The sequence below is a fragment of the Protopterus annectens genome, chromosome 10.part0 (genome assembly GCF_019279795.1).
Source record: "Protopterus annectens isolate FY-2018-M chromosome 10.part0, PAN1.0, whole genome shotgun sequence".
In the NCBI taxonomy this organism is placed as follows: domain Eukaryota; kingdom Metazoa; phylum Chordata; order Ceratodontiformes; family Protopteridae; genus Protopterus; species Protopterus annectens.
Window position 1 is genome coordinate 886,630,725 of NC_056744.1, and position 14,457 is coordinate 886,645,181.

Sequence of the window (14,457 nt, forward strand, 5' to 3'; positions counted from 1 at the left end):
CATCCGCTATTGCCACCTCTGCTTTCATCACAATCTTAACATGAGGAGTATGCACAGACAGTGACTGGTGTCTTTTTTGGGGGATGGGGGTAGTGAGGCAGACAGTATTCTCAGAATTTATGCATATTTTCAAACATTTGTGTAGTTAATTTATTGTGAACTACTATTCTGTCAGATTTGAACATTAAGCCTTGGGTACCACTTGAGTCTTCCCTGAAAGAAAAAAATAAGACTGAAATTCTTTTCTTACTCATGATTTTTGTTCAGGCCACCACAGGATCAGACAGTTACAAGAATGCATTAAAATGCATCTTAGAGCATCTATAATTCTATGGATTCTAGGGGACCTCAGAACCCCAGCTTAGTTAACTTCTCACCAAGTTTCAAAATGAACTAAGTCATGCAACTGGTCAGTACTAAAAAGTCTCCCCCTAGATGAAGTAGTAGCATACTTTAACACCAAATTCCTTGCTATTCTTAACTCCCATGCTCCCAGCCGCTCTATTAGAATCAAAGTTAATATTGCACCATAGCATTTTGGACTCTCATTTTCCACTGAAGAATGAATTTCCCAGAGGGTCTCACCTCAATGAAGGAACAAATCGGTCCCTTTCAGTTTTGTATAGGAAAGGAAGCCATTGGGACAATCCTGTGGACCAAATTAAGAAAAAAGAATGAGGTTTTATGGATTTCATCAAGTTTAATGGCTGTTTCATGAAGCATACATCTAATGAAGTGATGATTCAAAGCAAAGAAGAACGTGTGCTGGATTAGAGTTATTACATTTTCATGTTGTTTGTACAATATTTATCAAGTCACAATGCAAATTAGTATTATTCTTGCTTGTTAACTGTGTTTAAACAATTTCCTTACAAACATTTGTTATTTATATAGGTTTATAAAACAATGAAATATCTGTCTAGTTTCTTAAAAATTGCAACTGACTAATGTAACTTTATTATATTTATTTTTCCTAGTCTTACTCTGATTGAACCAGGACCAGTTATAACAGAGTTTGAAAGAAAGGTCTATGAAGAAGGGATGAAAATGGACCTTTCTAGTGCAGATAAGGAAACAGCAGACATGTTTACAAACATTTATCTTAAGAATTATAAACAGATCTTTGAGAGTCTTGGACAGAGCCCAGAAGAAGTGGCAGAGGTATAGTAGAATCATTATGCCTGATATTGTATAAAATAAGCATTTGTCAGTGCTGAATGTTGATCACATTGGTGCTGAACTGCAGCAGTATAAAAGGAGACAGAGAAAGAAAATTATGAGTTAGTATAGTTATACAATTCATCTTCCACAGTATACACATACAGAAGCAGGTGAGAACTGGTGAAGTGTTTATTCCAATGGCAATCGTATAATGTTCTGTTTTATGTCAATAGTTCCATTGGTAATAGACTATATCAAACAAAGCAGCATAACTTCAGTAAAGTGTACAGTTCTGAGGAAACTCTAGACAGTAAGTGATACGGCTTTTCATAACATTCAGTGACACCACAACAGAGAACTATGATTTAATGTAAGAAGTGGGTTATATAGCATTAAATGGAAAAGGAGAATTAAATTTGTTCAGAATTTTTATAAAATTCAGAACATACCACATAAATAAGAAATACAAGATCACATTGTTTGCTATACATTCACTGTGATGTCCCCAATTCTCTAAATCATGACAGGTTTGGCAAAGACAAAACCTTCTTGCAACCTTCTTGCTCTGTGTAGTCTATCATTTGGTAAAATGAACAGAAAAATACAAACATTAAACCACACTAAGAAAACAAGTTGAAAAAAGATCATTAGCTTAGCCTCTGGAGCCAGACTCTGTATAATCACTTCTAATTCATTGTCATCTAAATTCCATATTATACAATTACTGGCCATTAACATTCAAATATGACTACACTGATTGGTCAGCCCAACCAGCATACCCATTTTAAACAGAGACTATGCCAACAGTAAACGTCCAGCTGCTGAAGTATGATTGAATGGCTGGACTTGCTTATCTGCATATAAAACTTGTAATCATAACTTTCAACTGTACATATTTTCGCAGAATGCCCATATTTTTGCTTCAGATTTTTAGTCTGTTTCTCATAAAAGTATGAGTTTTCTTGGCAAATCATTGAAGGTTAAAGAAAATAGAAAAAAATGACAGACATTTGAGTTTCAGACTTCATACCCTTCAGGAAATTAATGCTAATGTAAAACCTGTTATTCTGTCAGTTTTCTTAATTTGTAACAGCAATACTTAAAATCTGCCCCTACTTTTGGACCTTTATCCCCCATTATTTATGGCTTTGTCCAGATTTCGTGCACTAAGAGGTTGAGATGTATGCTTGCAGACAACAGTGTTGTATACCTGGAAGGTGTTCATAAGTTACTAATTCGGCCACAATGTTCTGCAATCAAGAACAATCAAGTATGTTAAAAAAAAAAAGAAAAAAAAGAAAAGTGTACCTGATTCTTCCTGTATGCAGAACATCATGGCTGACACAGTAGCTTACGAACATCTTCCCCATCTACATTTCTTTCCAAACCACCAGTGTACTGTGTAAGCATGGGAACATAAGTTCCATATGCATGCGCAGTGCACCAAACAGACCCAAGACATAACATTAATGTGGAAGAACACCACGGTTTTCCTATATAAGGACATCATTTGAGAAAAGCAAAATTTTTTTTCTTAAATAATGTCATTGTATAATAGCAATAACCCATGGTTGGGTGTGGGTAATGCTGGATTTACATCCAGTTGTCTTTGTTTGGTCACGAGGGCAAAGTACAATGCCTCATTACCTGGGAATTTGCAAAATTATAACATTCTGGAGCAACTACACAGTGAATCATTTCCCAGCTGTGGCACAGTAACAAGAGGAACACACATAGGCATGAACCCTCTTTCTAGGATACACACACACACACACACACACACACACACACACACACACACACACACACACACACACACACACACACACACCCTGTCTCAGTGACCACAGCTACATTTACTTCATCGGCTATCACTTCTTTTGCAACTTTTCATAAGGAAAGTATTGCTACACCTTCTACACTAGGTTTAACATCTCTGCCAACTCTTTCATTTTATTTCTGAGCAGCACTGTTTTCTGAAGAATGCAAAGTTTAAAATAAGCCATTATAGCCATTTGTCTCCACTGACTTGTTACACTGTTGCCAGAATACTTCCTGAGAGACTGGCTGACTTTCTTTGGGAGAGTCAATGACCAGCTAACCCACTTCATGTCATTCTCCCATGCCTACTCAAGATGCTCCAAGGCTTTCAGCATTGTCTGGTTATATATCAAGGGATGCAGTGGAAAGAAATCTACCAATAATAATAATAATAATAACAAAATTATGGTTATTGTCACTTTATTTTTGCTTGAAAGTGATAGCAAGTGAGTACCCAGCAGTAGGATGGTGAGCCTGTCTCAAGGAGAGAAATGGTCCACGAGCAATTTTTTACAAGCTCCTGCCCCTGTTACTTGCAGTACCTTCTTCCATATTTGCAAAAAAAATTCCTGAGATATTGGTTCACTTTCTGTGAGGAAAGTTACAGAACAACTGCCTCATCTCTTGCACTATCTCCAGTGGCTTCTCAGACTACTGTCATATTTTTTAGTTTTTCTTGGCCACACAGTGTGCCTGAGATGGTAGAACAGGAACTCTAAGGACTGTCTCTACTGTTTAAAAAACTACAGCTTCACCAGGATTCCATACTGAAACACATACATAGATACCAAAGGATGAATGTTTTGAGGATAGTTAAAATATATATATATATATATATATATATATATATATATATATATATATATATATATATATATATATATATATATATATATATATATATACCATAGCAGCATTCCCACTCAATTTAACAAATTATTTACCGAGACAGTTCAAACCCTTGCTAAAACTCAAAATAGTACTAGTAGCCCCATGACAATAGATCCCCCTCCACCCCCAAATAAAAGCCAATATAATAACACCTCTAACTTTTCCATACAACCAGTACCCACCAAATTAATTTCTAGACTCCTAAAAAAACTCAAACCTACCACACTAGCAGCTGATAACCTACCCGCAGATTTCCTTCAAATTGCAGTAAAGGCAATAGCTTATCCAGTATCCATTCTTATAAATAGATCATAAGCAGAATGTAAGGTACCCACCTTGTGGAAAACATCACACATTATTCCTCTACACAAAGGAGGTAACTCCTTAGAACTTACCAACTATCACCCTATTGCAATCCTATCACCTTTATCCAAAATATTAGAAAGAGTTGTTCATTCCCAACTACTGCAGTACCTCCTTCAAAATAATCTTCTCTCCAAAACACAGCATGGCTTTAGACCTTCCCATAGCACCACCACAGCACTATTATCTTTCTCCAATCTAGTCAACAACTGTAGAAACAAGGGACTATTTGTATCTTCCATAGTCTTAGACTTGTCAAAAGCTTTTAACAGGTCTATATCACTTCAACGAAATGGCTGAAGTTCACACACCATATGTTCAAACTTCTAACCTCGAAGTGCAAAAACATCGAAGTCTTAGAATAGTGATTTTTTTCCCAGGAAAAAAAATCGCTGTTCCAAGAAACACACACACAACACAAGCACACCAAAAAAACAGCAATCCACACACATACACTTAAAATCCTACATCTAACCCTACACTAAACTATACATACACTACTATCTATCCACTTACCTTAACCCAAACCCTAACCCTAAGGTCCATCACTATCGCACACTCACCTGACCCACACCCTAACCCTAACTCATTTATCCCGCCCTAACCCTAAAGTCTGTCACTATTGCACACCCACCTCACCGACGCCCTAACCCTAACTCACCTAACCCACGCTGTAACCCTAAAATCCACACAATCGCACACTTACCTGAACCAGACCCATTTTCCACCACAGCGCTAACTATACCAAAGCCACAGAAACGGCCCACCGAATTCTTTCCCTGGGAAAGAATTTGGTGTTCTGCGGCTTTGCGATAATCAGTTTTTGGACATCACAGTTCGAAAATATGGTGTTCGAACTGCTGACGTTTCAATGAACTGATAGGAACCCCTTTTAACATGGTAAACCATGGTCTTCTTCTTGAAACTCTTTCAAACCTAAACTTATGCTCCTCCTCTATATCTTGGTTCATGAGCTACTTATCTGACTGTCAACAAGCTGTATTTTGGCAAGACCAGCTGTCCCCCCCCCCCCCTACTACCAGTATCCATAGGATCCCACAAGGATCTATCCTAGGCCAAATGCTGTTCTCACTATTTACCAACCAAATCTCCTCTTCCTCACTCACTGCCTGTGTAGTACAATATGTAGATGACACAACCCTTCTTTGTGCCACCCCCACCTTAAAAGAGCTACAAAGCTTAACCCAAAATAATTTTACTCTAGCTGAAACATGGATCACCAACATCAAACTGATTCTTAATCCCAAAAAAACAAAACTAATTCTTTTCAGCCCTAGTTGATCACCTCCTCTAAACAATGATTTTACCATTAACTCTAAGGATAACATCCAAATCACTCCCACTACTCACACAAAATTATTAGGTGTTGAAATAGACAATAACCTAAAATTCAATATCCATATAGCTCAAACCATCAAGAAGTTAAATAAAAAACTAGGAATCCTCTACAGGAATAAACAGCATATGATCAAACAAAGCAAAGCAACCATTGCTAGGACTCATGTCCTGTCCATCCTTGTCTATGCCTCCCCTGTCCTAACAAATCTACACCAAACTGACCTAAACAAAATGCAATCTTGTTATAACAAGATTGCCAAGTTTGCAAGTGAAGCCTCATACAGGTCTCACCACTGTCTTACCCTGAAGCAACTCAACTGGCTTGAGCTGCCTCATCTACTTTTACTCAACCAACTCTCAACAGCACACAGGCTCTGTTACCTTCCTGAAAACACCCCTGCTCTCCAGGGTCTAATTCAGCCCCACATTCCCACAAGACCTTTAAGATCCAGTAGCCAGAAGCTCATACAGATCATCAAACAGAAAAATGATGCTGGAAAATCTCTGTTTGCCTGCACCATTGCCAGGACCTGGAACTCACTACCAAGCCAAATAACCTCCACTGTATCTACCAGTCAATTTAAACAACTCCTGAAAATCCAATCCCTAGACAACTGGCTGCGCCCATGCTATTCCCCAGGTAAATTTTTGCCTCACTCGGTTGCAATAATTTAAATTAGGTTCCATAGCTTAATTTTTGCCTGGAAAAGTTTATATCCCGACGTAATTACACTAGAAAATATATTAACTCCTACTATCACCTTAGGCAAACATTCACTGTTCCCTCTAAAAAATTAAAAAAAAAAAAAAACTATATATATATATATATATATATATATATATATATATATACAGCTGTTTATGTTATGTTGAATAATTCATGTATATTGTGCATTATTTTATTGTTACTTGATATCTACAACTGTGTGGGTACAGAATATTGTATTTTGTTCATTACTGTATGATTAAGAGATGATTATAGCTGTTTAGGTATAGAATATTTCTTGAATGTAAGGTATTTTGGAGCTTTTCTCCCCGGGCCTCCGCTTAAAATGGAACTGTGTCCAGTCGGACTTTTCCATTCAACAAATGTAAAATAAAAAAATAAAAAAAATATATATATATATATATATATATATATATATATATATATATATATATTCACTGCTGTCAGTCTGATGATACACCATTTGGTGAAATGGGCTGCCAAAAGAATGAACACAGTTGTTATTGTGTCTTATGGCTTTTCGCTGTTAGGGGTCGCCACAGTGGAACTCCGGTCTGCTAATGATTGGCAGTTGATTTTTACATACCGAGTTGCCAGCCCTGATGCACAATCTTCAACGAAGGTACGCCTATTCACACATGTCTCCACGCAGAAGACGCTCTAGCTGAGAGTCGAACCGGTCAGCATCTTACTGTAAGGTGACACAGTAAACATTGTCATTCTTGCCTTCTAGATTCAGCTTAATAGGGTTATAAAACTTCCTTCTTTGTTTTGATTTTTGAACTAGAAGACAAAGGCCATGGCAACAAACTGACAGCTTATCAGTGATTTTTCCAACATAACTGAGGCCACAAAGCCAACAAGGTTTGACAACTAACATCAGAGTTTAGTGGGCGGTACAGCTAATGGGAACCCCTAACTTGTGTGTGTGTGTGTGTGTGTGTGTGTGTGTGTGTGTGTGTGTGTGTGTGTGTGTGTGTGTGTGTGTGTGTGTGCGCGTGTGCATGTGTGTATATGTATATATATATATATATATATGTATATATATATATATATATATATATATATATATATATTTATGCAAAAAATAAATCTGAATATGCTGTATTGTAAAAGGAATAGATAACAGTTCTAATAAGTTGCATGACAAACATATACCAATACCAATGGTGAGAAATAAAGACAAAACTAGCAAACAGTTCTATCATTTGATTTAATTTCAAAGAATAATATTCATAAGTAGTCATATAATCCAGGCAGAAACACTGCACCTGTCTTTACCATCTACCTTACTTCTTTTTTACCAGGAATACTTTGTATACAATCCTTATCCATATTAGAACTTTGAGAAACAGAATCAATGGTACAAAAATGTAATTTAACATTTGAATGAACTAAGGTGTGTTTATATAAATCACTCCTACTTTTTTCTACATGTAATGTCACTAAGGCACGTTATTTGACCAACATAGCAGGCGCCAAAAAAAACATTCTGCAAGGTAAATTATATTTTCAGTATTGCACGTTACACCATTTCCTACTTGCATGGTGGAATCCTCTATTTTTGGAAACCACTGCCTAAGCATGTTGCAAATCTCCACTAGAATATTCCCTGCATATGAATCTGTGTGTAAGATCTAAATAAGTCTCCTCAAAAATCTTGGGGTCACAACAAATTCACTTTGCTGTCACGTACTGTGATTTCATTACTTTCCTAAGTGCATTCATGGACAGCAGGTGTTGTATGCTGCCATCAATAAGTTTAGTGATCTCAGCAGTCAAAGGTTAAAGAGATGTTATAGAACATGTCTTCCTGCCGCCATACTTCCATTTTCTTCCTGCCATTTTACGTCTACAGACATATGTCTTCTGATATGTGTAAGCATGCTCTTAATATCTAGTGACCTCCTTCAGTCCCTTCCCATCCACCAATGTGAAGCATTTAGCTAACTTAGCAGCGGCACATGGACAATATACTAATTATGCTGTTCTACAAGGTTTTTGTCACATTCAAGTGATCCATTTTCATTATCTGCATTTCGGTTAGAAATCACATTCTTTAAAAAAAAAATGCCAGCTTCCGTGCTCAAATTTTTGCAAGCCAGTAATAAAGAGGTTACTTATAATATTTTATATTATAATGTTTTGCCTACAGATACTGTATTGTCTTTCAGTTTGGTGTCTTCTTACCTCAGCTACAGTCACTGTTTACTTACTGCTGTGTGTACTGTTTAGTTATTGCAATGTTTGCTTAAATGGACTAGGTTATGCCTGAAAAGTATCCCTGGACCAGTGTACTTACCCAGTTAACAATTCTAAAAATAAAATAGACACAATGCTATATTTTCAATGTCAGCACATTGGTTAAAAATCACTTTTTTGTTAGGTACAATGTTGCTAATTAAACAATTTTAATAATGTGCCCTTTTTTCTCACGCCTGAAACACGTTTCAGTTTCTGTGTCCATAGACATATGCACATTCTTATTTACAGCCTTAGGTTTCTCAGATTTAAACAATGATTCATTAGCAAGTAACCTTTCAGGTAGCATAACCAGTTTATTGGGCAGCACAGAGGTACAGTGGATAATGTTGTTGCCTAATAGCAAGAAGTTCCCTGGATCGCTTCTAGGCTTTGGTGCCTTCTTTGTGGAGTCTGCATCTCCTCACTGTATTTACGTGGGTTTTCTCTGGGTGCTCCAGTTTCCTCCCACATTCCAAACACATGCAGTAGGTAGATTGGACACTATAAAATTGGCCACAGGTGTGACTGTGTGGTATGGAAGAACTACTGTAGCTGGGCTAGCCACCTGGCAGTATAAGCTTTGGCTCTAGATGATTGTCACTGTTGAAATGACACCCTGACCCCATGTGCAAAAAAGAGGATTGGGGATGGATGGAACCACTTAATTGGTTCTCTTAGTCTGAAAGTTGTTACTTGGGAGTGTTATTTTGGACTTATCAGCTGCTAAATTTCCCATCATTTTACTTTTACTGTTCATTTTGGGCTCTGACCACAAGTTTAAAACATGCTTTAAGTCACTCCTTTGAGCTCTTACCATTTTACTTGAATTACATGTTCAGTTATGAAATTTCAAGACTTGTGTTTCATAAGACACACATGTCTTGATGAGCTGTGAAGGCTCAATTCTCAAAGTAATTTCCAAAATAGTGCAATATATTTCATGTGTCACACACACCCAGACCACTGCAGATTTAATCTTTCCATTTTCTGGTGTGTTTTTAAAAGTATTGTTTCCCACTGATTTTTTTTTTCATTAATAATAAGAATGAATTCCATTTCTAGGTGGCTAGGCCAGGTAGCAGTGTTTTTATATTTTTAAGGTGGGGCAAGGGGTAGTTTGTATATATTATGCATGCTCAGTGTGTGTGTGTGTGTGTGTGTGTGTGTGTGTGTGTGTGTGTGTGTGTGTGTGTGTGTATTTTACACTGATGTGAATATGTAAGTTTCTCTAGAAGTGGCCACTGTGAAATTTCCCAGGTGTCAGTTGTCAAAGCACAAGACACCAAGGAACACAACACTAAATGTTGTTTTCCACAGGAGATTACTGCTGGAGCGATTTCTAAGTGAGCACCAACAGTTATTCCCCTTTTTGGAGACTCACCCTTTTTTGAGTTGATGTGACCATGCAGTTGATAAACATATGTCTGGAATGGGGCTTACCCCCACACCAGGGGAGCAAGGGCAACCTGCCATCCCCCTGCAAAACACTTCCAGTTATCCTTTTTCATCCTTCTATATTTCAGGCATTTGTTTTCAGCATTTCTGATACTCTGGGTTTTGCCATTTGATGTTTTATAGTGGAATCGAGCATGAAGTGCAGTCTTTATTTTAGTATATCTATGTTTTATTTAGTTTAGATTTTCTTTTTAAACTAAGGCTAGATTTGGGGGCAGGGAGTTAATAAGATAAGCTAGGGCAATTTGGAACTGTGAATATGGCTGCCTTTTGCCGTGAGTTCATATTTATTTTGTTTTAGGAAGTAACGCAAGTATGGAGGGTTTAAAAGGATTTTAGCAGCTTTATTAATGCTCATATGATTTCTTTATTTATTTTGCTTTTGTTTACCATGTTTGCCCAACTGGCATTAGTCAAAAAAAATTTTCTGCGGAGGCCCAGGAAGTAGAAACTCCAATATATGACAAACATTTTCAAACAGATGTTCATTAATAAATATGAAAATACATTACATAATGTACATTAACAATTACACATATATATATATATATATATATATATATATATATATATATATATATATATATATATGATAATTATATCACATTCATATGAAATAAAGGAGATTATTACAGTATAAAAATACTTATCCATTTAGTAGATGTTGGACTTTGAGCATTTGAAGAGGTGTATTACTGGGTTTGTTAAACAGATAATAGATCTTGTGATTAGTGACTTGAGAAAATGTTGATCTTGTAGTTAAGACATGGGGTATTAAGTAGGTTGACAGACAATTATATATTGCTATCATAAGGTTTACATTAGAACTATAAAGTTTGGGTTGCAAGCAGCATCACAAAATTATGTATATGGCTGGGAGATGCTAATAAAACTTATTCAGGAATTGGTGAAGGCTAGTTATGAGCACAGGATGCTGAGTGAGAGGAAATGGTTTGATATGGCAAGGTGAAGACTGCAGTGACATTTATCCTGGAGATACAGAGCAGCAGATCCATTGATCTGATAGGTGAAGTTGTAGGTGCTTTTTAAATGAGTTTACATTCTAGATGGATTTCAGTGGTAGTGGGGTTTGGTTCCATAGTTTAGCTCCACTATTTGAATATGGACAGTCTCCTACACTATTAGATAATTTGGTTATAGTGATTAGTGATTTCTCTCTATGGTGTAAAATTCTGTTGGGGAAATAGTGTTGTATTAAGTTGTTAAGGGCAAAATTTTCTGGCTTATAGAGAAGTTTGTGTATTATAGTTAGCTGGGAAAGGGCTAGGTGGTTTTGCAGTTCAAACGAGTTTAATTCTTTCAATGAGCCAGTGGTGTGTTTTACTGTTATAGTTTACTGAACATTTGGCTATTTTGTTATTGTTTTTGTATTCTGTTACATTGCTCAAATTTGGACAGCTGTGAAACTTGAAGGTTAGTGAAGACTGGGGTTGCTTACAGGAGAGATGGCTGTAAGAAAGTAGAAACTGTACTAACATATTGAACTAGAGCAGCATTTTTATAGCAGTGTAGAGGTCATTGATGAATATGTTAGAAAGTATGGGGCCTTGTACAGATCTTTGTGGGATATCAATACTTACCAACAAGAAGGTAGAGAAACCATTTTTGCTTTTCACTGTTTGTGTTGTATTTGACAGACAGCTCTGGAACCAACCATTGCAGTGAAGAACTGATGAGCCCTATCTATGGATGAACGTTTATATAAGAGTTTCTGGGGGTAGACAGTATCAAAAAACATTGGTAAATTGAGGAAGCTGGTGTAGACCAGGCTTCTGTACTGCCTATGGGTGCTGACACTATTAACAAAATTCAGTACAGCAGTAGTTGTGCTATGATGAGGATGGAAGCTGTGCTGGGTTGAAGACAGAAGTTATTTTTTCTATTAGATAGTTGAGAAGTTGCATATGAATACAGTCTAAAAGATTTGACTTGATTCTGCCCTTGGCAGTGAAATAACAAATTATTTTTTTTCCATAATGAGGGGATTTTATTTTCAGATATGCATCAATTTATTAGAATTTAGACTGGTTATGCAACAGACTCAGCTGTTATTTTAAGATTTTCTCCAGGTAGATTGACAGGGGCAGTTTTACAGGCTTTCATTTTTTAACACCTTTACTGAATTATCACTTAAGATATAGGCAAATATACATTTATATAAAAGAAAATAAACTATGTTAGCATGTTCACAGTTACAGATACTATACATCACATATATTTTTATAGAGTTATCATCGATCCAACATTAGATAAATTGATCAGTTCCTACCATCACTTAATTTCACTCCTCCTACAAAACATTCTGCATGTATCAGTCCCATAATGTCCATTTTTCTATGTAATTTGCTCCTACCTTTTCTAAAGATCTCACTACCAGTTCTTTTATCTCTGTTACAATATTCACTACTTCAAATACAGTCGATTCAGACTTTGATTTCCATTTTCTAGTAATTGCTTTTTTTGGGCAGCCACCAGAATTAAACTTAACAAGGCCTTACTATGTCTAGGCAGTTCAGGTCTTGTATCCCAGCTCAAAAAATAATTACCTTAGTGACACCCACTTGCTCACCCAATATTTCTGACAGAGTACTCTGCAGGGAATTTGTAAAGTTTGCCAGCTCCTTACATTTCCAAAACGTATGCTCCTAGTTATCTCTTTCTTTCCCATCTGACTTCCAACATTTGCCATCTACAAAAGGAAAAAATTCTTTGGAGTCTGCCTGAGGTATAAAATACCTATGCAAAAAATTCCAAGCAAAATTCCTAAATCTTCTAGACTTTGTTGCATATTTGGGAGCCATGCATATGTCCTCCCCTTGTTTTCTGTTCCCTGTCTTTTCTATCTTCCTCTGATTGTTTCCTGTAGCTATTGTGCAATATTTTACATGTCCTACTAATTATTCCTTTTTTAAGTTACTTTTGTTCTAGATTCAACTAAAAACTCTACCAGAACAGTTCTTTCAGAAAAGCATTCAAGGCTGGTTTTGCTGATTCCTGCTTTGGATGCTTTTCCGAAATCAGCTTGTTGTGTTTCTTTTGCAAAGTTTTCACTCTTCTTCCTTATGTTTTGCTGTTTAGAGTGACTAAATAAAAATAATTCTTTATTAAAAAATATTTTTTATATTTTATTTTTTACTTTTTAGTCTTTTAATAAATATTGTCCCTAGTAATCACTGCAATATCTTATTGAGAAGGCCCTCCATTTAAACTAAACTTAATTTATCCTTCTATTCATACCTTTGCAATTACTGGCTGAAAATTCTAATGGATTTTAACACCTGTTTTCAGATTGATTTCAAAATATCCAATTAACACCAGCATTATTTACATTTGGTCATAGGTTGTTAGAAGGCTTGCAGACCAAGGGACCATTGAGGAGCGTAGCCTAAATTCCAAGGGGCCCCCAAGCACTCTCTGGTTAAGTAGCTTGATCAAAGTCACACAAGTGAGGGAATCAAGCCCTGTACAACAGCTCACAGCCTTAACCCGTTGCACCAAATTGCCAGACAGAATTAACCGAGAAAGGCCAGCTGGGAGATCCCATTTTCAGTGAAGTTCTAGGAAGAGTAATCTTCTGACAGCAGACAATATACGTAATTATATATAAGAGAAGCAAAAAATAACACCACAACCACCCAAAGGTCTTGTTGAAAAAGACAAATTGTAAATGAACAAAGACTTAACAAAACCACCACGGCTTCCGGTGCGATAAAAAATCCAATTTATTGCATAAGACAAGCGCTTTCACGTATACACTCTACGTTTCTTCAGATCCTGTTTACTAAAAACGTCCAAAAACTAATAGGCACAAGACAAGACAACCGTACACTGCAAAGTCCAACAAGGTTTAATAGCTGAGTAAAACAAGCTTACAGCAATCAGTAGTCCGGTGCACACTCCAGTAACTGCCAAGCAATAAAAAGTTAAAAACTATCTGGCTGCACAGAATCCAAGTCACAAAGTGTAAAGCGCTTTTCGCTAGGAAACACTTCTCCTAACTTCTTCAGACAATAGTGCTCAGAAAGAAAAAACAAGTTTAAGTACTATCCTAGTGACTCATACTTGTTAATACAATTAAGTCAATTAAGCACAGTCACATAATTTAAAGGTGTAATCCTAAAATACTGAAGTCAAACAGTTTGTTTTTTGTTAAGTCATAAGGTAAAATGAGTGCCTCAGTTTTATAAAAAAACAAAGTTCTGTTGTCTTATAACCGAACATATAGTAAATTAAATAGTATTAATTAAAATCGTAGTTAGTTCACTTTACTTATAGCTTACCCAGACCCACCCCCATCACAAATATGGAATGCCCCTAGAGGTTTTAATATCACAAGGGGTACATCTGATAATAGTAACAGCAATCAAAATGAGGGTTTACCAGGGTCTAGAAACCGAAGGGCACTAAATGAGAAT

At 36.4% G+C, this 14,457-nt stretch overlaps 1 protein-coding gene across 2 annotated transcripts in view; it reads left to right on the forward strand.

The window, feature by feature from the left end:
• LOC122812813 (retinol dehydrogenase 8-like) overlaps positions 1-14,457 on the forward strand; it is a 157,778-nt gene that overhangs the window by 108,331 nt on the left and 34,990 nt on the right. For both annotated transcript variants that reach the window (XM_044084865.1, XM_044084866.1), the window contains exon 5: positions 978-1,161. In XM_044084865.1, coding sequence (XP_043940800.1) covers positions 978-1,161 — 184 coding nt within the window. The remainder of the gene's footprint in view (positions 1-977; positions 1,162-14,457) is intronic.